The following is a 25,650-nucleotide window of genomic DNA, read 5'->3' on the forward strand; positions in this document are numbered from 1 at the left end:
TGGTTTTGACTGTTTCAACTTCCTAATTTTAGAGGCAAAATTCTTTTTGCTGACTTATGCTGTCACCACTATCAACTCTTGAGAGTACTCTGCTACTTAGTTTTGCCCATGGACCTAATTTGGTTAGGCAAATAATATAGACCTCTGCTTGAGACCTAGAGGTCTTTTTTTTTTTTCTTCATTAGCCTTCCTCTCAATATAAATCTACTTCACAACATCCTTCTTCTCAAGGGGTCTGAAAGCACATATGCTACAGTACATACAGCTCTTTTTAATTCACTATATTTAAAAGATTCTTTGCTGATGCATAGGGGATGATCAAATCAACCCTCTAGCCTAAATATTTAATATTACTTTCAGATATATGAGTTAAAACACAGTAATGAGAGGAGGAGAGTGGTTGAAGACAGCCTTTCTCTTTCAGAAAATGTTGTCATGAACTTAATATAAGTAATTTTGTTATCAAATCAATTATGAAAATTGAAGATATGAAAGCGTTGGAGTTGAAATGCCTTTGACAAAAATATAGCATTGTTGAATTCTGATCACACATCAAAAGTGACAGAAATGCATAAGCAGGGTTCTTCTTTTAAAAGACTAAATGAACTACTAGATAGCTTCCATGAGGCACATCTTCCAGGTCTCTCAGGCATTTTTTTCTACACTCTTAAGCCAAGCAAATACCCTGTTATGCTGAAGAATTGGCAGGTCTGGGTTTTGCATTTCTAAGTTATGATCCGCTCCCACACCAACAGCTCTTTCGCCTTCCCATTCTCCTAAACTTCTCTTCCCCTTCCTGACCCTTGCAATATAAATACCAAAGTGGATGGGTGGTTGGGCCTACTGAGTATTGGAACAGTCGGTCCTAGGAGAAAACACTTTGTAGGAAATAGCTATGGTATTTTAAAAACTTGGAAGCTGTTACCTTACCTTTCTCCTAGCAACGGGGAGACACAGTAGGAGAAAAGAATGGAATAATAAAATCTTTTATGCCTGTATTTCTATGGCTCTTCAGAGCCTTCCTGCTGCCTTTGATACTTCACAGACACAGGTAGTTTTCAAATTCGCCTAGGAACAGATTTAAATGTCAGGACACTGAAATTTCCCCATGTAGTTTTCTACTTAATGCCTTAGCTTTTCAGGGAAAAGTTTTGAATAAAATAACCCTGAACAAGCTGCTCTTACTACCTTGTGCCAGAAGTCATTGTCCTCCCACGCTACAAGCATCTCAGAGGTACTACAGGTATTTAATTAGCAAAGTGCTTCACAAAAGAAAGATAAATGTTCACACTATAAGGAAAAACACTGTCTTTCAGGAAACAAGAGGGACAAGAGATGCATAAAGTTTTAGTAAAGTTCCAATCAGCTTTATTCACCCTTTTCATATTCTCTGAGCTTTCCACTTAGCATAAGAAAAAAACCCTCTCTTTCAGTGCATATTCACACTACTGCCTTGATCGTAGGAAAAATGGAACACCTTCAGTGCAGGATAATTAAGTGCATCTGTAATCCAATTAGTAATTCATTGGTCTCCACACAGGCAGTGGCTTTGTTCTTAGACCACAGAAAACCTGTTCATTACTTAGTGTAAAAAAAACCCAAACAACCAACCCCACAAACAAAACAAGGCAGAAGGAAAAACAGCCAAAACGCAACTTGCATAAGTTGTAAAGAAAGCTCAAGTACAGAAAGCAATAATGTTAATTTAAGTAACAATACACACCTATCAACAACGCTCCAAGTTTCTCTTCTTTCTTTCTTGCTCTGTGATAAATTTCTCTTCCCAAACCACCCTGATTGATGCTAATGTCTGCTTGGTTTTATTCTCAGTGTCTACTTACAGACAAAACCACTACAATAAGCTCAAACACTGAAGTGATCAGAGGAGTTCTACGTAGAGTTACTAAAAACAAATTAATCTAGCTTTTGAATCAAAGATATAGCAATTCTGGAGTACTGGAAAGCTGTTTTTCCAAATAACATGCCTGGGCACATCAACAGTCATGAGTCTGATACTCAAACATCTGCTGAAACTGTCAGCAGATATACTAAGGGCAAAATAGTCATTGAGAACCATATTTTGAGGTATAGAAAGTTCATGCTTTAACTGCCAGTTAGGTTTTCCTTAGTCCTTCAGCATAATGACAGACATTGTGCAACCATGAATGGGCTTCATCAGTTCTGCTAAACAATGCCTCTTGGAAAACAGACATAACGCGGGACAAAATAAATATAAAATATATTGTAAATATAAAGGAAAGCAGATTGTGTGGTGCTTTTCTCCTATGTACTCATTTATGTGAATTTGAATATTACAGTCCAACACAAATTATACAAAATTATCTAATTATAACTGCTGGAGGGTTTGGGGGTGCTCTTTGGGTTTTTGTTTTGTTTGGTTTTTTTTTTTTTTGCTTTTTGCTGTCAATTACTTTGTATCAGCTTTCGAAAATATGATAGCATCCTTGTAGTGACATTTCAATATGCCCTATTCTGAAGCACTTCTAATAAATTAATTATCTGAAAATATCAGACGCTGCCAGTTCTGAGGGAGGACACTGAGACCGAGCAGGAAGCTGCTCGCAGCGCTTCTGAAGTCCCCATGCTCACCAAACAGCAGCCCAGGAGGAATCATGGGTGTGCATTTGAAGCCTGTTCCTCTGTGCAGCATCAGAACTGTTCGAACACAGTCCAAAGATATGGAAAAATAGCATTCAGCTTTTCCTGACATGAGCAGTCCTAATGTCCAGTTTCCCGCTTCCCTGTGCCTTTTCCCCATGGAGCAAGTTCACTGATGGGCCTCCTACTTAGTATGCGTAGAGATGCTTCTATATTATGTGTTGAGTAATTAATGGTAAAAAATTTTAGCAGAGATTTTTTTCCTCACAAAAATGAATATGCTATTGTATTCTCCCAGTGGTATATATTCAGCTGCTTGCACATATATTTTACTCATTGCATTAATAAATTGTCAAACAATAAGATGATAATAACCCAGAGCCTGTTCGTCTACAAGGTGTGTAGCTGAACAACTATAACGAGGTATAGAACATATACCTCAAAAATTGGCTTTCCTCCTTCTCTCTGATATTCAACATGTATTATGAGAGAAAATTTGGAATTCTTTTGAACTAGAAATATTCTAACTTCATTGAATTAAATAACTCCTTAATATTTTTCATATGTTCTGGGAGAAACTACACTCCCATTTGTTCTCTTGAATTTTAGCAAATAACAGGATCTTTTCCTGGCTACAGTAAAACTGAAGTTTAAGAAAGTATTTGAAGCCTTCATGAATAAAGATAATTCTGATGTAGAATAATAAGTCTTTCAGTAAAGTAGCCTATGATTCCATCCTCTCCTTTTGTGCAAGCATATTGCAACTAAAGAAGACTGCTTAACCTACAGTGAATATATATTTGAATGGTGAGGTTCAAAGAGAAACTAAATATTAGAACACTGACTTCAGTTTTTAAATTAAAACTCTTGGTCTTATGAGTTTGAATCTTCTCACTAATTCAGACCACTCTTATAGGACTGCATTAGCCTCTAGTTTATAACACTTTCTAGATTATATCATAATTCTATTCCTCATTTAATTTGTCAGCTTTGTATAAGCATTTTTCACCATACCAAACAACAAAAATGAACAGCTCCAGTTTTGCTGAACAAATAATTCACAACAATGTTTTGCCCAGGGTTTATCTGGTGCACCGGTCACTCTATAACATGGTAAGCTAATTTCTTACATTATAACTCAAAGACCCCCATACCCTGTTGTAAATGTGTTAAGAGAATTTATGTAAAATAAAAATACTGAATGGCATAACATTCCTGAAAATGAGATTAACTGTAGCATTCAGTTTAAAGTATTCAAAATAGATAACCACAGCAAAGTGTTGGAGTTTGAGAAAGATTAATCTCCTTTTGATTCACACTTCCATACATGTTTGAGGTTTTTCCATGAAGGTGTTTCAGCTTTCATGTTACATTCTTATGTAACATAATCCCACCTACACAAGAAATACGATAAAAGTATTACTAATAAAGTAAAACTGGTGTGGCTCTTTTCATGTCTCACAATTTTCTTACATCTTAGCACAGTAATTTCTCTGTTCTGTGTGATCTATAGGCTTCAAGGCCAGAAAGATTGTTTTTGATTGTCTAGTCTTATTTCCTGCATAATACAAATTACAGGCTGTCGGCTAGTACATGAGAGACCTTCTCTTAAACAGTTTAATGGCTAAGTACTTAGGAAATGTATTTTTAGACTTCCTGAAGTCTGCTCTTCTAACTTGGGTCTCAAGAGTATGCCAACTAGGTAGAGAAGTATAGGCACATTCTTGCCTCCCAAGGTGGATAATTAGCATGACCTAGATATATGTACATTTCTGAGAGTTATATGTACTTATTAAAAGCTATAGGGCTGATATACAGATCTTTTAGGTGTTTTGAAAAGGAAAATATTTATTAGACTTTCAGTTTACTTTTATAACAGTTCAATAAATGCAGACTTTTCAAAAACCTGTTTCTTTAACAAGCCTATTCATTTCAGGGACAACTGAAATGGGTAGTTCTGTTAGCAAGGTGTAACTCTCTCATCTATTTTAGAACACTGAATAAATATCAAATACATGTGTTTTCCTGGAAGAGAGAATAAATGACACATAACAGTCATTATGAATGACTTATGAATTACACATTAGTAATTTTTATTACATATTTGTCATTATATAAAACTTGAGATAGAGGCATTCCTGAGAGATAAACTCATAAAATACAGCACTTTTTATTTCTCTGTGTATATTTATCTGTCTACATCCTGAACACAGCTACATGTATGTACCTAAATGTGTATATACTAATAAAAATTGTTGAGGAATTTGTGTTTAGAAATATAAATTACTTGGTCTGTTTTAGTCCATGTATTCAGTGCTTCCCAGTAATTTCAAAAGGAATACAAGAATTTATCCTCTTCACAGTAGTCTGAACAGCTCCTTTCTCTGCTCTGAGGAAGTATGTAGCAGTCAACCAACAGTGGGACTCAGGTGGCTTTTTGTAATGTTCAGAACAAAGATTTGCTAGAGATATCCTGTCTCATATAGGATATATGGTTATATGTGAATATAACAGTTCTATACAGATAAATATGTTGCACAGGAATCATACATAATTACCAATTCCCAAGTTTACTTTTGTTCCTTCAGTCTTGTACTTGGATACTTTTATATGATTCTTTCCTGAAATAAAATTTTTCTTCTAATATTATAATATAGCTATAGTAATGGACTGTATTCTTATTTGAATAATTAATTGCAGAGAAATATAGAGACAAAAAATCTGCTAAGGACATTTAAAAAATCAGTTCATGATTGACAAAGACACAACTACATTTTCATGTGTTTGAATGTGTATAATGATGTAAGCACCTTGAAGGATACCTCCAAAATTCATACTTCGCACAAGCATTCGGGTGAAATCAGAACACCAGTTCAGTATTTGTACCACAATGAGCTGGGGGTGTTTGAATTACAATAGAAATTTTTGAAATCTCACGTTGTCTTTGTGATGATGGAAACAAACACTAGTGTTACAGTTCAATAGAACTACGCCCACATGACTCCTCTAAAACTGAAAACTATATAACAACTAGTCAGTAGTTGCAGTTGATACAAATAATATCAAATATCCATTTAAATAATCATCCATTCATAGTGCAAATATCATTGTCAAAGAGGCATTTGGCTTTAAAACTAAAGTATGCTTTGTTTCGCACAGGTTCCACAGCAAAATTGCATCTTGGAACTTACATGTACACAAACACAATTTTCGATGGTGATTTGCCTATAAATGAGCTTGGTAATTTTTTTTTTTGAAGATTTCTTATGGACTTGTGCAAATACTAAAGCATCTTGTAAGACCAAGTGATTAAGCAGAGCCATTAACTGAGGAAATCAAAAGACCAGCTTGTATTACCAGCAAAATGTACGTAATGCCTTTTTTCTGAGACTGAAAGCACTTGTCTGGCACCTTTTTGAAATGACCCAAGTTCTTCCTAACAAAGATACTCAGGGTCAATGAAGTAGGAAATCAGGCAAATTATTTCTGACTTTTAGTCCTAGAGACAGATGTTACTGTTGCTTGGGAGCAGGGTCACATAAGTACCAATGTAGTGGAATCAGCTAAAAATTATGCTTCATAAGCAGAATATTAATGGTCACAGGAAGATATTTTGCCTCTTTTCCTTTGAGTGGATACTCTTGAAAATGGGATAGCCATGACTCAAGATATGGAATTAGGACAGACCTATTAACTAAGGGTAGTCCAGTAGAAAATTTAGATATACTCACTTACTGATGAATTTTACTTTCCAGGCAGACTCCCCTCTGTCTGAAGAATATGCAAAGGCAGACGAAATTAATTAGACCCAGCTGCTTTTATTTCCTTCCACCCCCATACAGAGAAACTACTCAAGTCAATACTGTGATGCCAACTGTGCCAGGTGTGGCTTACCAGTTTCTCTGGTAGCCTCTTGTTATCCAAGGTTGCCTCTATACAGCTTTATTAGTTGCCAGTGAATCAGTCCAGATATTTCCTTTCTTTAAAGAACAAATGTCTACTGTAAGCAGGCAACAAAATTAGCAGGATATCTAAGTCATAATAGCAAATTACAAAAACAGCCTCTAAATGAAATGCTGTGCTGATCAGAAAATTATTGTGAGTGCCAACAGAAAAAGAACCAGAATATAACTTTAATGAGGATAAAAAGGACTTCTTTCTCTAGAATAAATGAATTCAATACAGAGATTCAGTCACTTTTGTTTCCTCCCAAATCTGGAAAAAAGATATCTGGATAACAAGTTGGTATCTATGGAAACCATTAAAAGAGCGATGAAGGCAGAACTTCACAGCAAAGTCAATGTTCCATGGTCCATACTCATTTCCTGTGAAAGTCTTCTCCTTTGTGCTCCTAAATTTCCAGTTCATTGCACAATTTCACTGTTCTACTGATACTTAATTGCTCTTGATGAACCCTTGAAGTAAACATAGAAAGCCACCTTCAAGCAATTAAGAACGTCAGGGTTATAGAAGGACTTGAATATCAAGAAATAGATACACTATTAGTATCAGTGCAAATTATGTTGTTTAATTAAAAGACTTTAAAGAAGACTGGATAATTCAAATTTCGGTTGTTTCTAAGTAGCTTGGCATATTAATACAGCCAAAGAAAATTAGAGTTAAAGAGTAGGTTAAAAATTCTGTATGCAGCGTTTTTATTTCTACAAGAACAATCAATTTTGACCAGACTATTTAAATATTCTTTCAATTCTTTTGCAGGGAGTCATTCTTGGTAGAAAAATATCACTATGATGTGCATTTAGAAAGCATAGTACACATTTTCAGTTATACTCATACAATTTTAAAGTGGTTTTCTTAAGAGTTCTTCACTTTCTTTAAATTTAGTTTCTTTAGAAATTGTGATCATTTACTCTGGAATTTAGTATGCCTGCATGTAGACAAACCTTAGAGATGTTTGAAAATATGCCTCCTTGGAGCTCTGATTTCTTTCCACTTAGCTAGTGAAGCTCCTTTGAGCGGGATTGATTGGATTAATGTCAAAATCAGTTGAGACTTCTGTGAGATGTACAATAATCTCCAATCACTTTTGATTTTCACTGAAATAATAGAAATTAGAGTCTGTTGGGCTCATTTGTTTAGTTGCTCTTGTAGATTTCAAGGATTGAATTTTATCCTAGGAAAGTTTTAGCTGTAGCGCAATCTTGGAGTGAAGCTGAAATCTTTAGTGTCACTCTACCAATGTATTTGGATCACAGGAAGGTTCCAGGATATTCTACAGAATATCCAAGGAATACACCTCTCTCAAATATCTGTTTCATTGGAAATGCCTATGAAATGTGTACAAAACTCTCATGGAATTTCATTGTGCAAAAAAGACTCAGATCACTGCAGCTTTAAATTGTCCTCTGCTGTGTACATTCATATATATATAAATTAAAAGCTTGCTTTAAGGAAGACATGCCTTCTTTTCCTATTTCTTTATTGCTTACCTGTTAAATATTTCTTTTACCTTTTCAGAGTGACAGCTTAACTGTCTTTCATCCTCAATAAATTCCCTCATACTTTTTGGCCTGAAATACATATCTTTCATGTTGAATGAGATCTAATATTATTTTGAAAGGTTTTCTGTCAGCACACCCATCTTCTGGATGCTCAAAGTGGAGCTTTGTGTTGAGGAAACCAAAATCTTAGCTATGTACTATCTTACATTACAATGTTTTCTGAACCCAGCAGAAGTCTACACTTTTGCAAATATAACATTTCTTATACATTAAATCCCTCACAGTTATACATTTATTTTCTTTCCGCTGAATCAATAGATCTATGACATACATACCTATGTATATATGATACATGGTAATTTTGAGTGATGTCAGAATGATTCAGAATATGGCAAATGCTTTATTTTGGTGATTGAAAGGTGCTAGAACTCATGGTGTGGACTGGATATGTGGACCATGTGGTGACTTTATTTTAAAAATTAATGTGTTCACCTTTCTTCAAAAGATTTTCTTAATATTAATGGCCGGTCCACACCATTTCTTTTTTACTGCCGATCAGGAATCAGCCATCTCAGATATAATTTTGGGTACATGTGTGACAAGACAGAATTTGCATTTCTGTTCCTGATGTCGATTGGTTTCTTCTGAACCATGTACTTCAGACAGAAAACTTCTTCATGTTCTGCTACAGTTTGTCTCCTTAGGGACCATTAATTGATCACATTTCAACATAAAGTTGAATCTGCATCTTCAAATGACATATTCCAGGGTTGCTTGGCATCACCCACTGAAGTGTAAGGAAATAACTTACTTCAATGCACCACAACAAACACTTAATGCATTGCACTAAGTGCAATTTGAACACATTGACCATTAAAATATAAGAATAGTATAAATATTTATTGGAACATATATGTGTAGGCAAAGGGGCATGGGTTACACAAGAACTAAATTGTAATATTTTTGGTGAACAGCAGCCTCTATTTAATGATATTTATGAGGTTCTTTAGGAAAAAAAAGTCATAGAAAAGATATTATGTGTAGCTACTGCTCTTTGGAGTACTTTGAGGAGCTTTATATTTTAGTTCACTAATTTATTAAAAAATGTAATTCTCATTAAAAATCATGTTAATTTCATAGAGAATACTTTGAAAATTCTCATGTTCATAATTTTGTAAATTATACAAGACTTCAGGATGTTTGTGACCTGTTAAAGTGAGGATAAATTTTAAACATTATTGATTTTTTTATCAGTAGAAGCAACTGTGAGATTGAGGAGGGAAGCGCAAGTTATCCATTCTTCTGCTGTAATGTCACTTAGAAACCATTTCAGTTACCCGACCTTGGCAACCCCATTATGTGTAAAACTCCTAAATTAACTCACTTCAGTTCTAACAGTGAGTCTTTCAAATAAGCTGATATCACCTAGGATACACAACTATGTGAACAAGTACAGAGAGTCAAGAATGCCCTCCATCCATGTTTTGCACTTGCCAGGCAAAAGCCAGCTGCAGTTGAGAAGGCATGTAACTGAATCCAAGGCAACAAGGCACTGAGCCAAAAATAATGAGCTGTGCTAGAGCTCAGGGCTGTACCAAAGCATTTATTTACACGGCTTCTGGACTGTTGGCGGCTCAGGTCAAGGAAGGCTGGAGGATGGATGTCTCGCAGACCCACTTTGAAGCAGCTCACACAAAAGCAGATGAGAATAGTAAAGGCTTTTCAACAATTCATTGAGGAACAGAGAGTGTAAGAGGCCAAGACAATTTTAGTTCTTTGAAAACAGAGCAAAAACGAAAATCACAGTAAGATGAACTTGTGGTCGCAGTAAGGTTAATGACTGAATTCCACATAGTTTGATGTTAGGGGAGGTTACTGGCACAAGGTGATGTTTGTGTAAGCACTACATAACACACCATTTTAATGCTCATGATTGTTGAAGGATTTATTTAAATTGTTTTTATTTTTCAGTGTCCTAATTTTCCAATTGTCAAATGAATTGTGTGACTGATAATTAATGAGTTAGTGGCGTCACTTTGGTGTTACAGATATTGTACCGTAGCTAGTGCAATACAAAACTTGCCCTCCTTTGGCAAGAAGTTGACACATATAAATTGCCATTCTAAAGTCTTTCTTCAGCAATTAAAAACAGCACACCAAATACCAGCACATTAAAAGCCTCTAATCTAATACAATAAATTGCAGTTGTACTATCAATCCTTTGGTATAAACACTTATTGTTCATCTGGCTAACATTTAATGGTTTGCTAGGGACCTGAGTGGTTCATGATTTAAAGCTGCACATAATCTCCAAAGTAATAGAACAGGAATATGAACATACTATTTAGGTATAGAATGAGAAATATATGTAGTGAAAAGTAGGCTATTTACATAGAAATAAACTACAGATAAAAATATGCATAGGCTTATGAGAAGTGCAATATAAAAAAGGAAGTAATATATGTCACTATATTATAGTTTCTGAATTATAAATTCCTTTCATTGCTCATCAAAAGAATATGAAAAGAAGGAGATAGGGCTTATAAAAAAAAAAAAGAAATTGTGTGTTTTACATTAGTTGTAATATAAGTTTAGTTGTATTACTATTAATTACAAAATAACTCTTCATGACTTTGATGAGGTAAGGCCCATAGGTGGAAATGGTAGTTTTATTAGACCACCTTCAATAGTTGGAGAAAACAGACAATGTTTCTTTGGGCAAACATTTGTTTTGGGCAAACAAATCCTTTTCCATGTCTATTATGAGCAGCAAATTCCAGATTTGCTTCAAATTCAAACAATTGCTCTGAGTAGCATATTCAAGTGATCTAATAAAAACATGAATCCCATTTACAAACCTTACCTTGCCTATGTCTTTCCACCACAGCTGTGACAACTCCACTGCTAAAGTTGAATACAAGTAGGTGATTTCCATGGGACATAAAAGGAACTCCTAAGTATTTCTGAACATATACAATGCTTATCAGAAAACAAATGAACACTAGTATAACTAAAAGATTGCAGCTCTTCCTAGAATTAGGAATAGCATCTACAAGGAGTAATGGATCAGGAGACAACTTTGTGTAGCTCTAAAGTTATGAGACAAGCTTTTACATGGGATTTCAGCTTTATGTTATACCCTCATTTGTGTCAGCTGGTTTTGCACCTAGACCAGGTTATACGACCTGAAGTACTGACAAAGGTCTCAGCACTTGACATCTTCTGAGCTTTGTTTCTGCCTTTCTCTAAGGGACAATGACAGCTTTGTTAATACAGATAAACCTTCAATAAAAACTTTGTGAGGAGATTATCCAAATTTATATTTACAACTAAATGACAAACAGTAGGTGCATCCAGTGAGATGTTACTGGATTTTGTATTGCTTGCCCAATTGGAGAGGCTGTCTCATCTCTCCTTCCTCTGTCAACACCAGATCCCTGCCTTGTTAACACCCTGCCCTAATTCTGAAGATACATTGATTTTTTTTTTTCTTTTCAATTTTCCCAAAGAATATCTATACAATTAAAGGAGATGGTGATACTTCAGTCATTTATACTCTTCAGCACAAATTACATAGTAAAGCTTCTTAAAAATGGTTTATTGCTTACATTTCCAAAATAAGAATAATTCATGATATAATCACTAAGAATTTTTTAATCACTTTTGCTACTGGCCTTCCCTACCTCTCAAGGAATGGAACTTACAATGAAAGATTGAACTAGTGCTCCTTTTTTTTTCCTTCATTCCTTTCCATCACTCTCCTAATTTGTTATATTGTCACATGTGTGTTATCACAACTGTTTCAAGGTCACATGCTTCAGTAGGTTATATTAGTGTAATTTCAGGATAGTCAACAAAATGAGGTAATTTTTCACTGGTTGAGGACATAGTTCAATATTGAGGGATATTTTCTGTTACAAGCAACTGGTATTTGTATAAATATGAACCCTTCCCATCCATTTGATCAGATATACATCATTATATTTGCAGAAGAAGCATTGTGATTATCAAAACATAGTAATAATTATTTCTATATTAACAGGATAAATCTAATAAAAATTAAAATATCAAAATCAAAATGTAGTCAAATGATTAGATGACTAGTGACTGGTGTTCAAATTATGTCACATGGCACATCATTAAACATTAAATGTAGCTAGTATATACAAAGTAATTTTTTGGTGAATATAGTTGTTAAGCCTTTAAAAATAAAAAATATAAGTGTCTAAGTATTGTACAATACTTGCAAGGGGTTTTTTTTGCTAAAAATCTGCTCTCCAGATCAACTAATGATCATAGTATATCTTCATAATATTTATATTTCAATCCTTTCATACAAAAATTAATTCTTCAGTGCTGTACATACTATAAAATTTATTCTGTGTACAGAATAGAAAAATAACTCCTCATTATTAAAAATGATATATAGTGTCAAGGTTCAGTTACTATAACATGTCATTTTAAGGTAACTCTACCCAAGACATCTACTGATTAGGAGTAAGATAGCAATAAGAAATAATAAGGAAGTCATACATACAAGGTACTATTAAGAAAAACACAAGGTCCTATAAAACAAAGAAATCAGTAGATTGGTTTTCATAACTTAAAACTTTTGCTAAGCAAGAAGATTTAGAGCTCCAGAACACACACAACCCTTTAAATGGTATCCCACCTATACAGGTACACAGTCTTTCCAGGGAGTCTGACACGAAGAGGAGTGAGACACTACAGATTTTTAATTACAGTGTTTGCATCACGTGAACTTTCTAGGTTTGGAGACAATAAAGCCAAGACAACAACAAACCTGGAAGTTTTTTTCTAATTTAAGTAGTTAGGAAATTATGACCATGCAGATTGGACTTCTGATTTATACAAAGAGTAGGCACACCCTGAAAAATGCTTAAGATGAATAGAACTGTATTATTCATCATACATAACAGAGATTAAATGGCTTTTAATGGCCATCTTCTTATCATAAGAATATATTTATAGGATGTCTGTGAACAAGTATCCTTGTAGCAAAACCTGGTGTTTATTTACACAAGGAAAGTCTTGACCCTACTGCACATCTCCTCCAGAAGAGAGAAATACATGGCTGGTATTCTTTACATAAAGAAACAAAAAGAATAAAAAAAACTGAAATAACCCAACACTTCTCTTTGTTGTTCATTCTTCCTCACTTCTTTGTCCAATTCTTGTCTCAGATATCATTCAAAGTGATTAATATACAAGGAAAATCTCAGGACAAATGCGATTGGCTGATAGCAGACTTGCTAAAGTCAGTGCTATTCTAACTTAAAACTTACGTCAAACTGTGGACTGACCCTGGACAGATTATCTCCAGAGAGTCCAAGTTGAACAACATCATGCTTTTTTTCCTTGTCTGGTGGTTTAGACTACAATTTTTTTTTGAGAACAGAAAAAGGCATACCTCAAAATGTGGCTGTTATTTCATCCTGTACGCTTTCTATAACCGTAGCCTTCTTTATCAGTGCCAAAGCTCTACATCTCTCACAAAAAACCAGGAGACAAACTTTAAAAATGGTCAGCCTGTACTTAAGGATAATTCTCCTTACCATGATATCCATGAAATATTTATTTAAGGATATACCTACCTCATGTTATCAGTGCAAAAATTTTACATTTATTTGCATTACTTATATATACATTAAAGTATACCGATGGCATTAAAAATAAAGAAAATCATGTTATACCTTTACTTTTACCTATGGATTTGGTGAAATGGTTCCATGAAGAAAGCATTTCCAGACAAAGAGAGAATAAAGAAGAGGAGAGAAACAACAGTAAGAGTCATGAGTACATGTAAATGCAATACTATATGAACATGAAGAGACAAAGTATAAGGTAAGTGCCTGAAGACAAATGGAGATGCAATCAGTGTCATATTAGGGATTTAGTTTATTTCTTCCCAATCATGTACATGCAGAGAAACACAGAAATAACCCATGCTTAGATAAGAAAGACTGTCACAAAAGTAACATGGACAACGGTTAGGAGGAAAAAAATCACTGATTTTGTTAGGTAGCAAAATTGTACTCTCAGCATTCCAGAAGCCAGGAGCAGGTGCTTTCTGCACATTTCCAATCAGCCATGCATTAATGTAAATGGACTCTTCAATGTGTACAATGTGGCAAGCTGAGTATCTTCTTTCAGGAGCTATCTGAAGAGTGGTCTTGCGCTTTGTTTATCTTTTACAGAATCACCCATAATTGTATTTTCTGATACATGGAATTTTCTTAATCACTTTCTTATTTCTCTCACCTCTTTTCAGTTATTGTATCGCAAGAGGGGGAGTTGAGGATGCAGGAAGGACAAAAGCTTACGGAGCAAACAAAAAAACAAAAAATGAAATAAGAAAAGATGTGACTAAAACCATGTGTTTATTTGCAGCCAAAGACAGCTTTCAAGCATTTGCCCATCAGTTGCAGTGATGGATTCAAAGCAGCTACAAAACAAGAAGAAACAATGAAAGCAGAGTGGAAAAGGAACAGAGCCCATACCTTGGTCGCCCATCATCAGGTGCGCCAGACCTTGAAGGGAAACAAGAGCACAGTCAGCAATGAACAAGGGAGCACGGGAAGGTGGTGTTGTCACACTGACAAAAATGTTTTGTGACAGGCATCTGTTTCCTATGAGATGTCTGTATCACAGAGGGAAATCAAAGAGCATTTTTCAACCACTGGTTGGAATGCTTTGGGCTACAAGTAACAGAACTGCAATTCAAACACTGGGTGCTGTTTTATTGTGGGGTTTTTTTGTAATGTGTAGTAGTTGGGATGACAGAAAACAATAAAATGCTTTCAAATCCAACCAATTCCTTTAATAATCCATCTATATTTATCATATTTTTATTATATTGCTTTGAATACTTTACTGGGAGGACTTCCTGTCCTCTACAAGTGAAATGACATTTAAAACCTGGTGAAGTTTAAACCTGAAAAATGGGCTGGGTCTGATCTTTTTCCCCTCATAAAAATGAGCATTTCAGGTAATTAAATAAAATTTCTTCATCACACTGAAATGATAATGCAAAGGAGGTCTCCTTATTTGTGTGAAATGTGACAGTAGAATGAATTTGTTCTAGAGAAGGCAAATTATTACATATGCAATATAAAATACATAGTAATAAAGAAAATTTAAGTGACAGCTTCTGCAACTACTTCATAAATCTGAGAGAAATAGATTTTCCTTTATATTTGTATTGTGAAATGAAATTCAATCATACCAGAATAGGTCTAGTGACATTTCAAAACAGATGTCCATAATGATAATCACTTAACCAGAGCCAAATTTCGCTACTCTTTAAGGAAAAATATTCAGCTTTTTTAATCCATGATAATAAAATGATACTTAAATTCTCACTGAGTACAATACAATGCAGGGAAAGCATTTTTCTAGAAACATGAGGGTTGTTCACATTTTATGTCTGATTTAAAAAACAGATTTATTCTTGTTGAACTTAGCTGTTTTGGGATCCATTTTAGAAGTTATTAATTGTTCATGTGTTAAATGTGCTCCTCTTCTCCAACAACTACTAAAAGCCATACATTATTTTCTTAATTGCAATGAATTGAAATTAATTCACACAAAGAAGGTGAGCAATAAAATATCCTACTCTTTATTGGAAAGCAGACTTCCTAGAGAGTTCCTATGATTTCTAATTCACAAAGAAAATTAGGTGCACAAATGACTCACAGTATTTGGGGGGGGGGGTAGTTCAAAGATACTCCAGACTGCAATCAGCCTGAAAGGATTTGTATCTTATCAGTTCCAAATCTCAAGTGATGTTCCAAGCACTGACAATGGTTTTGCTGAATTAGTGCTTTTTAATGTCACCCGTTTTAGATGTGTAGTTAAACTGAAGGGCCTGATGTGCCTCATCTCTTGTGCAATAAATTCTGTTTCCAAATACAGTGCTCTGCAACTGGTGGGATTACCTGGGGCTTACAGCAATGTAAATGAAAGCTGACTGTGATCCTTAAGGGATGCCTGCATAAGCATTGCTTGGGAAACATCACACAGCTGTACCACAGTTTGCAGCTTGTGAAAGAGAGTAGAAATGTTTTCATGAGTGTTCTTTATAAGTGTTGATGCAAGAGAGGCATCCTAAATACACAGCAGTGTATAAAGACCAGCTGAGCTTCGTTCTTTTAATGCTGGGTGTTCTTGCTTGGATCCCTCGCCACATGGCCTTTTGGAAGTATCAGTCTCTTCTTGTGATTGATTAACTTGTTGGCAACTACAGCAAGAAATCTCAGACTTTTGACTTGACCTTAACTGTATTTGATAGAGGAAAAGTGAAACCAGTCGAACATTACATCATCTTTTTCTTTAATAAAACTGTGACTTTGCAGCCACTACTTTATGTGAGTCTTTCAGCTCTTCGAAAGTATGAAGAAAATCACTGTCATGTCTCCTAGGGGAATGCAAAGAAGGTTATCTCTTACTAGCTCACATTTACATATGAACTTTTTAGCTATACAAAACCAAACAAAAGAACCAGATTATCACTGCTTGATAGCTACTACTTTTGTTAAAATTATATGTGAAATTGGTCAGTTGCAAATACATGATTCTTACATAATTTGGAAAAAAAAATGTAAATGGCAGAAGTGCCTCTTGAAAATATCATAGAAACCACTTGAATTTTAAGTCACTTACAGTGTTATTCAATGAAAAAAGGCAGTCGAATAAATGTAAAAAACATACCCTACTCCAAACAAACATCTATCTATTTAAAAATTCAGTACTAGTCTTCAAGACACTGTATTTTGTTTGACTCTCTCTGTTACTTTATTTGAAAGCAGTAAGGTCACCTATATTTACTTGCTAAAAGCACATAATGATACCTACCTTATTTTATATTTTTGCAATCTATGGATGAAGGCTATTGGAAGAGTGAAGAATTACTACTACAGTACCTGTTCCAGAGAGTGGTTTAAACTGATGTAGCTAAATCTAGCATGATAGCAATCCCTGCTAGATTTCCAAAATAAAAGTCTGCTTGTATTAGAGAGTACCACAACAAATAGTCATGGAAAGTTCTAGCCTTAACTAGCCATGTATAGGCATCCCATACATTGAAAATACTCATTTGTGCACCATTACTTCATTAGAGGACTGATAAAAGCCTTTTCTTTGTGAATTAGGAATTCAACATGTAGTAGGAATCCCTCATGCGTGATCCACTCCAACTATATCCTGAACTTGGCTCTGAGTGGAGAGAGTTAAGGGGTGCAGGTGGGATAGTGGAAGTAGATATGAAGATAGGATATTTTCATAGTTTGGTGTGTGAGTTCCATGCAGAGCACAGGGCCAAAACAAAACTTAAATGTGATAAACCTACAGTGAACATGTTCAACCCTAGCACAACTTCAGTAAAATGAAAAAACTGCAGCCCTTCCATACCAGCAGTATATATATATATATGTATGTATATATATATATATAAAATTAACTCTGTGAATACTAAATATTTCTAGGTTTTATGTAGCCTAAATTACAGAGATGTTCAGATATCACAGAGATCAAAGATGAAAAATCTCAGTTAAGTTTTCATGTTGTGCTTCGGGTACACCATTCTATGCTTCCATTCTTTACATATTCATCCTTTGTAACTTTAATGTATGTGTAAGTATCCAGACCTGCGTTGGAATAAATTTAAGGTTCCAGTTTTAAGAATTAGATTCAGGTAAAGTCTGGATTAACTGTTATCCAGGCTTTATCTTGTACTGCTGTGCATAAACGAGTATGTGAAATGGAATTGATCCTCCTTATCTACTCATACTGAACCTAATTCAAATTTTAAGACTCATGTTGACACCAGCAAGAGTTTTATGCACAGATCAAATACAAGATTAGGTAGTTCTTTCTAGGCTTTTATATTTTTCAGTTAGAACTGCTATCCCAGTGTTGTTGAAGACATTTTTATCTCACAATGAAAATGAAATTGCATTGTATGTGTGTGACAGTGCACACAATTAAAGCACCAGAATTGTTTAAATTTTCTTTCTCCTCGGGTAACATATATTTTCACAAAATTGCACAGCATTGTCTGTGTGTTAAATCTGAGCATCTCTTTTCACCCTTGAATAGAGCAGCATAGAGAAATGCAGTACCAATACTTCCAGGCTTCCTTAGAAAATTGCCACTGAGCAGGCAGTGGCCCATGGTGACTTGAAACCTGCATGAACTTAGGCCTAACAGTGGTTCACTAGAGGACCCTGGGTCAGAGTAGTTCCAGGGAAGTCACTTTGCATATGGTTAGTTTACAAACTCCTTGTTTTAAAAATATTTTTTAAAATATTGGAATAAAATAAAAGCAATTTCTCAGTTTAGATAGATAAATTAATTTTTCAGACAGATAATAATTTATCTAGTATGCAAAGATTCACCCAAGAGAGACTTAAAAGCACTTGTAAATAAAAAAGCACCTGCCCCTTTTGGCTTCTAAGCAAAAATACAATATTGATTTCCTGAAATAACTGATCTGTAAAACACATTCTGTACCATTAAAACTATTATATATTTGTATGATTTACCAGCTAATAGACTTACTTACCAATATTCAGGCTAGATGGCATTATGCTTTAGTTTCCACTGCCCTAGGCCATACTCTCTTTAAAGGTACTTAATTACATACCAACATAATTATTAAAATCACATACTGCTTCTTTCACAATGTCCAAAAGGCAAGTGCAATATGCTGAAAAGTTAGACAGAAAATCTTTTTATTCTAAAACTTTGTGCTGTAAAGGATATTAAAGTAAGCAAGGTTTATAGCGTTAAAGAGAAAAGTGCTTTCCATTTTCCTAAGCAATTAAAAGATAGATATTTAACATGCATTACTTTCTTATCAGGAGGATTTACGCTCCACACTAATGAGACAAATAGTTTCTTGAAGTGTTTTTCATACAGAACATTAGAAGAAATCAGTCCTTCTGCAAATCTCCTGAAAGATTCTGAAGGGTGATATCAGTCATATGAGTACAAATCCCATTGTTTCAGTGGGGATATTCTGGAATTACACCAATAAGGCCAAGATTAAAATGGAGCTTTGCTTGCGTTCTGTATGGAAAAAAAAATCACACTTATTTAATAAACCTGTAAACCTTTATGGGTAAAAAATGCAACTTACCGTATTGAATGAATGTGTACTTTTATAACATTAAGCAGAAGGGAAAAAAAATCACTAAACAGAAGGGAAAAACAAGAGCTTAGGAAAATAAGGTAGAAAGCACCCACCTTCCACATAGTTGTCTTCTGTAAGCACATAACAGGGAAGGAGAGAAAAGGAAAACATTCATTAAGCAGCATGCAGACTGGAACTTGCCATTGCATGTCTTCATCATGCAAGGCATCAAACACAACATGCAAGTGCTCCATTGCTACAATCCAGAGGGAAAAACAAAAGCACCAGGGAAGCAGTGTTTCGTCTATTTAACAAATTTTATGTGATATGAAATAAAACAATACTCTTTCCAAAGTGCACAAATTGTACAGCAATTACTGTAGGTCTTTGTACGTGCAATTATTATTATTATTATTAGTCATTAATCAGAGGATCTTCTTGTAAGACTTTTATAACTATATATTTTAAAACCACCAGTCATTTGTGATAGGAATTCTAAGTTAATTTGGTTCTACTTTCCTATTCTGAATTTTCCTTAACAACCTGTACGAAATAGGTGATTTTAAATTTCAGATAAGCTAAATTTTTGAATATGCTGTGAAGATGTTACCACAGGCAGCGTGTCTGATCCTGCAGTCATTACTGAGGCACTCACTCTGGTCATTGGGTCAAATCTCCAAACCCATCATGGAGAAACTGGCATTTAAACTGGGTTCAATAAGTCAGAGTTATAGAATCATGTTCCACAGCATTTGTCAGCATCAGAAACCTGCACGTCTTTTAAAAAAAAAAAATCAACAAATTCTCTGCCTGGCACAGCAAGCAAAGGCCACAGCAGTCCCAGGCATGGGTTCTGCCCCTGAAAAAGCTGCTATCAACAAGCAATAATTTGGTCTTCTATCCTCAACCCTCAGCACTAATGTGGGGCACGGAAAGTAAGGTTCCCTCAAAGCCTCCAAAGCAAGAGAGGACTAGGAATTGAGCCTCAGCTAATGAAGTGGACAGAATTTAAAGTCGAGAAACAGGCTCAGTGTCCTAAAACTCATGCTAGTGTCTAGTCTTTAGCTCCTCCACTGGGTGGGTGATTTTGAGGGAGAATGTCTCTGTTGCCCACTATGATTCTGACCAAGGAGAGGATAGGAGAGAGTACAAAGATATCTCAGGGGAGAGAAAAAATGGGAAAGGTAAATTAACAAAGGAAAACCAACACACAAGTCAAGGAGATGGACTGTGTGGAACCAACAAAGAAATGGAGGAGGGTGACAACACAGCAGTCTGACTGCTTGGGAGATCTCTTCCTGCAGTTTGTGCCATCTCCACCAAAACTTCCTGGGGACTAAGCAGAAGCCATTGCAAATTGAAGCCCAGTTCTGTCATTACAGGTCATTTCATGACCATGAAACTAAACTAATTTTGATATATTGTAAACCAATAAATAAATAATAAAACAAGTTACACAGAACTGGGATCAATGATATTTCTTCAGCGTAGTCATTTCCTCCCAGACTGTGTCACTTATCATAGTGAAAAGCCTTTATAAGTTAATTCCAGAAAGCACTGAAAAATAGCATCATAATAGACAGTGCTCCAATAAATAATTTGAAAAATCTACCACTTTAAAAAAACAACTACTGTAAATGATGAATACTACGGGTTTAAGTTTCTCAGTTTTTAGTTGTAATACTCATAGGTCAGAGCAGAAAAAGTTATTCAGTTTAAGATATTATAAGTCATTTTTTCCATTTACACACTCTAAATTTAAACTTCTAAAATCTCACTGTCTGAAAGTTTAGTAATGCAAGTGCAAAGGATGCATACTGTTTCATGCATTTAGGAAAGTAAGAGACTGAAAAAAAATACAATATCAAGAGCGGTATGCCTGTTGCGAGTGGGTACCTCCAGAAAAATAAATCGAATAAAATTCAACGAGAAAATGAAAAATACACAGTGTCAAAAGATAAAGATATTATGTTTTATATGCAGTGTAAATTCCAGTGATATTTGGGCTATTAGAAATAGCTACTTTTAGCTCAATTTTTCTGGAAGAGCCTTCTACCTTTAACTGCTTATAGTAATTTCCTTTCTCTAAGTCCAAAAAACCCCCAAACTCAATGAAAAATAAATTAATTATTTCAATTGTAATATAACTTCAGGCTCTTTCATCTAATTCTGGTTATCACAGTGTTGGTAAATTGCTATACCAACACTGCCATGGCATTGTTTTGGGTGCCATGTTTAGCTTAACATGATTATTTAAAACTAGCACATGAACTTGTTAAAAGGTCAATTTGGTTCCTCATGATGTCAAAGTCAAAGAAAAGAATTCTGAAAATGATGTCACAGGCAGCATCAGATGGTTAAACTAATCTGGCTACAGGGTTTAGCATATTTTTTTATATCACAAGCCCTGTTCTTAGGTATGTCTTTTATGATGACTTTCACCAGAAAGATTTATACTAGCTAAGCAGCTTTCCCTAAATGTCTGATTGATTAAACTTTTAACTTACAGTAAGTTAAGCTGTCAAAACATTGCCAATTCAATACAATTTAAAGAGTTGAATTCCTACTCCGTGAATAAAATAGCCAAACCCCTGCGTCAGTAAACAGCAATGAAAATTCATTCCTCAACATGTTTTTGTCATGGTAATTTAAAACATCTTAAACAGTTTTGCAATCTAAGAAAAAAAATTAGTTCAGCTTCTTTATGGTACTTCACAAGGTTTTTACGATAGATTAGTGTTGAGCAATTTTCTTTAATTAAAGTGGTTCTTTTGTGATGGCAGATATATTTCCGTATCACTAACTCTTTGCTTGCTTTTCCTGATTCTCATTTTCTTGGCATGGCCTATTCTTCTCAGCAGGCTGAGAAGAAGCCAGAAGACCCAAATTCTAACTTTGCCTTTTATTCATTTTGCTCACTTCAGCCTCTCTTCAAAAAAACCCCCAAAAACCAAAATCAAAACCAAACAAAAAAACCACAAACAAACAAAAAAAAAAGAAAGGAAGAAAAGGGAAACTGTTTTGAAAGCCATGTATACAATCAAGTTGCAGTTCAGAGTGAGCAAAATTTTCCTCATTTAAATCAGGAGTAACTGTATTTATACCATTAGAGTTGCAATGGTAGAGCTGTAGAGCAGAGCTGTGTCGCACGTTTCTATCACTGCTGATCCACTCATAGTCTGAATTTACCCACATTTACATTCATCCACTCTGGGGGTCCTTATTGCCTGCTGAGTAGCTCTGTTGACATCTATGGAACCAAAGCCTTTCAAGACCCAAAATGGCAAGTCCTAACTGCTGTAGGCAGCGGCACAGAACGACTCTGCCTTTTCTGCACCAGCTGACTTTCACCAATGCATAGCCCCGGTACAGGACAAAAGAGACTGTCAGCACAGCAGGAGAGGAGCAGAACGGCCTTAGAGCCTCCACAAGCACTGGGACAATTGGCCAGACATGTAACTTTTCCTTCAGCACTCTGGGTTCAAGTAGATTTGAAGAGTCCTTTATTTTTATGTTACACCAAGCTGCTCTCTCAAGCTAGACAGTTTTTCATCCACTGCAAATGCTTATTTCCCAGACCTTCCCTGATGTCCACCACCATCAAAAGTAAATTGCACTGTTCCTTTCAGTGTTTACAACCTAATTCCTTTGGCCAAAGTCTGCTCTCAGTGCTACTGGTGTAATCTGTTGACTGTGCATATTGAGCCAAATATTGAATTGATTTAAATCTGGGGTGACACAGATGAAATCAGTAGAACTATACAACTTACACAGGCTGTGAATCTGGCTTATTATCTTCAGATGAATTGTCTCAGCCTGTCCCTGTTGAGCTGCAGAATCTGCTCCATGTTTTTTTGCAGCAAAAGCCCAACAAATTTTAATTATTTTAGCATATCACTATGATTTAGTGACATATAAAAATGGGACTAATGTTTTTACAGTATCTTTTAAATAGCTCAAGAATCATTTTACTATTTGGTTATTCTTCATGGAAACCTTGTTTTTTTAAAAAGATAACTAACTGTTTATATGTTTAGTAGTTATTTCTGCTATTACATTTTTTCTTTTGCTAGAATATTTACACCTGAACTACACAAAACACAATATTTGACCTGACAATTATATAAGAATGGCATTTTCATGATAAACAGAAGAAACAGTACCTTAGTATTTTGAAGTTACAAAAATAGAAATAACGTAATAAGAAACAACATATTAGAAGAGGTATTTCTATAGGTTTGTGGTTTGGGTTTTTTTAATTATAGTTCAAAATCACATTCCAGCATGAAGGATATAACAGACCATAGACACAGATAATGAAATTTCAAAGGATATTCAGAAGTATGACTACTGAGGAAGTAGCCTGAAATAAAGCTATATTATGAAGGTGTCTTGCAACAAAAATGATGGCTAGAAGTTTAAGATACAAAGAACAATGCATAGTAATATTTCTCTATAAATTTATCTACTTAAAAATCTTGCACTTAGTATTGTCATTTCAAGGGGCAGATTTTTCTGTAGGACTGCACCCTGCATCTCTTGGATAATGTAATTTAGCCTCTCCCATCAGTTTCTCAAATTGTTAGAGAAATTTGTTTTATTAACATGTGGTTCAAACAAAGTATTTGGAAAGGATATGAAAACATAAAGTATGTTATCAAGTATGTTATAAAGCATGAACAGCCATATTGTCAACAATGATGAACTAAAGCAATACATTGAATATCTGTGGCTATTACCATTGATCTTCTCAAGTGCTGTGTATCTGACAAATTCCATTAGGATTTATTTGCATTTTTTAGAAATGTACTTTTGAAAACCACTGTACATATTGATTGTAATTATTGATTGCAATATGAATAATTAGACATGTATTACATAGATAACTAGTGCAGAACTCTGATTTTGTAGCAGCCTTCTTGAACACTAGGTAAATAAGGAAACAGCATTTCCTACAGCTGGGCTTCATGGACAAAAGTTTGGGATTCATACATAAAATCTACAAATCTACTAGAATCTAGGGCTCCTATGTTTCCACATGGCTCCATTAGGTCTCAAGTCAATGTAGGGCCTCTCTCAGTCTCCACAAAACTCTGGATAGACCCATTCAGAGGATTTTCCAGTGCAGTGGGTAGAAATATGACAGGGACTGTAATGATTTTGTGTGTGTGTGTGTGTGTGTGAAAGGGAGAAATTTCAGAGCAACAGGAATTTGGTTCTGTTCTAGCTCCATTATCTCTGTGAAGATCCCTTCTTTTCTGGAATGCCCTGTTCAAGACCTGGGAGAAAGGTGAGATACTGTCAGGAGCACAAATGACCTGTCTTGACTGAAAATAAAGACATGGCTTTCTGGCAAATGAGGATCATTAGGGCAAAATTAGATGGTTTTGCCAATTTTTTTAGAAGACAAAGTCATCAGCCCAAGTTCAGTACACTTCTGTAAATTCTACAAACCCCCATGAATTTATTCTAGGTGAGGCCACATTTTTTGGACAGTGCTATGTATCCCAAGCGCTTTGAGAATGAAATAACAAAAAGATCATTTTAGTTAAGCTATTGTAGATAAGCTCCAAATGTGAAGCAGCAAGTAGGAGGGGCAGGGCAAGTTTTTAATGCTCAGGCAAAGAAATAATGAAGAGAAATAGAAAATGGCATTACTTTTTGTGACATAACTAAAGTCATTATTGTGTTTAGTTCCAATACTCATATATTTAAAAGGAAGTAAAAAATGAGAGAGGTTTCAAAAAAAAACTTTCCCCACAGTGATTCATGTCACTAAAAACCTAAGAAAACTCAGCAACTATATCTTACAAAGAAAGTCCTAAGATGCTCATCCTGTTGAATATATCCAAGATGAGATTAAGACGTGTCTTGAACTCAGACTGTAACTATCATTATTGGGAGAAAGATTCTTGATAGCTGGAAGTACTTTCAACTAGATAAATATAGGGATCAAGAGTCAGAAAAGTTCAAACTGAAAAGCAGATGAAACTTTTCAAAAAATATAAAATAAGCACTGGAAATTCTAGGAAATTCTTCCCTGAAATCTTGAGGCAGAGCCTTTCCCTAAGAGAAACTGTGTATCAGTTATTGCTTTTGGGCTGCACTGTAGGTATCACTGGAATAAATTCTGCTTTTTGGCATTTAGGAGGTCAGGTTAGTATTTTCATAGCAGTACATTCTGGCCATAACTCATATGAATATATGAATTTACTCTGGTTAAATGAGAACAGAAGCCAAGTATAAACAGCAGCAAATACTTTGACACCCTGCTAAACAAGAAATGTTCAAAAAATTGTTTTCTCAGAACAAATCTCGGCATCATTTACACAAGCAGCTCACTAAGAAATATTTCCCATGAGGAAATCAAATAAAATGAGTGAAAAAAAAATCATTCAAATACCTATTTCCTCCTAT

The 25,650-nt window shown here is 35.0% G+C and overlaps 1 protein-coding gene across 20 annotated transcripts in view; it reads right to left on the reverse strand.

The window, feature by feature from the left end:
* NRXN1 (neurexin 1) overlaps positions 1 to 25,650 on the reverse strand; it is a 704,201-nt gene that overhangs the window by 612,808 nt on the left and 65,743 nt on the right. For 13 of the 20 annotated variants that reach the window (XM_017829337.1, XM_017829339.1, XM_017829355.1 and 10 more), the window contains exons 2-4: positions 19,347 to 19,364; positions 14,603 to 14,632; positions 13,796 to 13,807 (exon numbers count right to left, since the gene is read on the reverse strand). The exons of 1 other annotated variant lie outside the window; for it this stretch is intronic. In XM_017829337.1, the coding sequence (XP_017684826.1) occupies positions 13,796 to 13,807; positions 14,603 to 14,632; positions 19,347 to 19,364 (60 nt within the window). The remainder of the gene's footprint in view (positions 1 to 13,795; positions 13,808 to 14,602; positions 14,633 to 19,346; positions 19,365 to 25,650) is intronic. 6 more of the 20 variants (XM_017829335.1, XM_017829347.1, XM_017829350.1 and 3 more) reach the window with 3 other exon arrangements.

The sequence above is a fragment of the Lepidothrix coronata genome, unplaced genomic scaffold (assembly GCF_001604755.1).
Source record: "Lepidothrix coronata isolate B3197 unplaced genomic scaffold, Lepidothrix_coronata-1.0 Scaffold163, whole genome shotgun sequence".
Taxonomy (NCBI): Eukaryota; Metazoa; Chordata; class Aves; order Passeriformes; family Pipridae; genus Lepidothrix; species Lepidothrix coronata.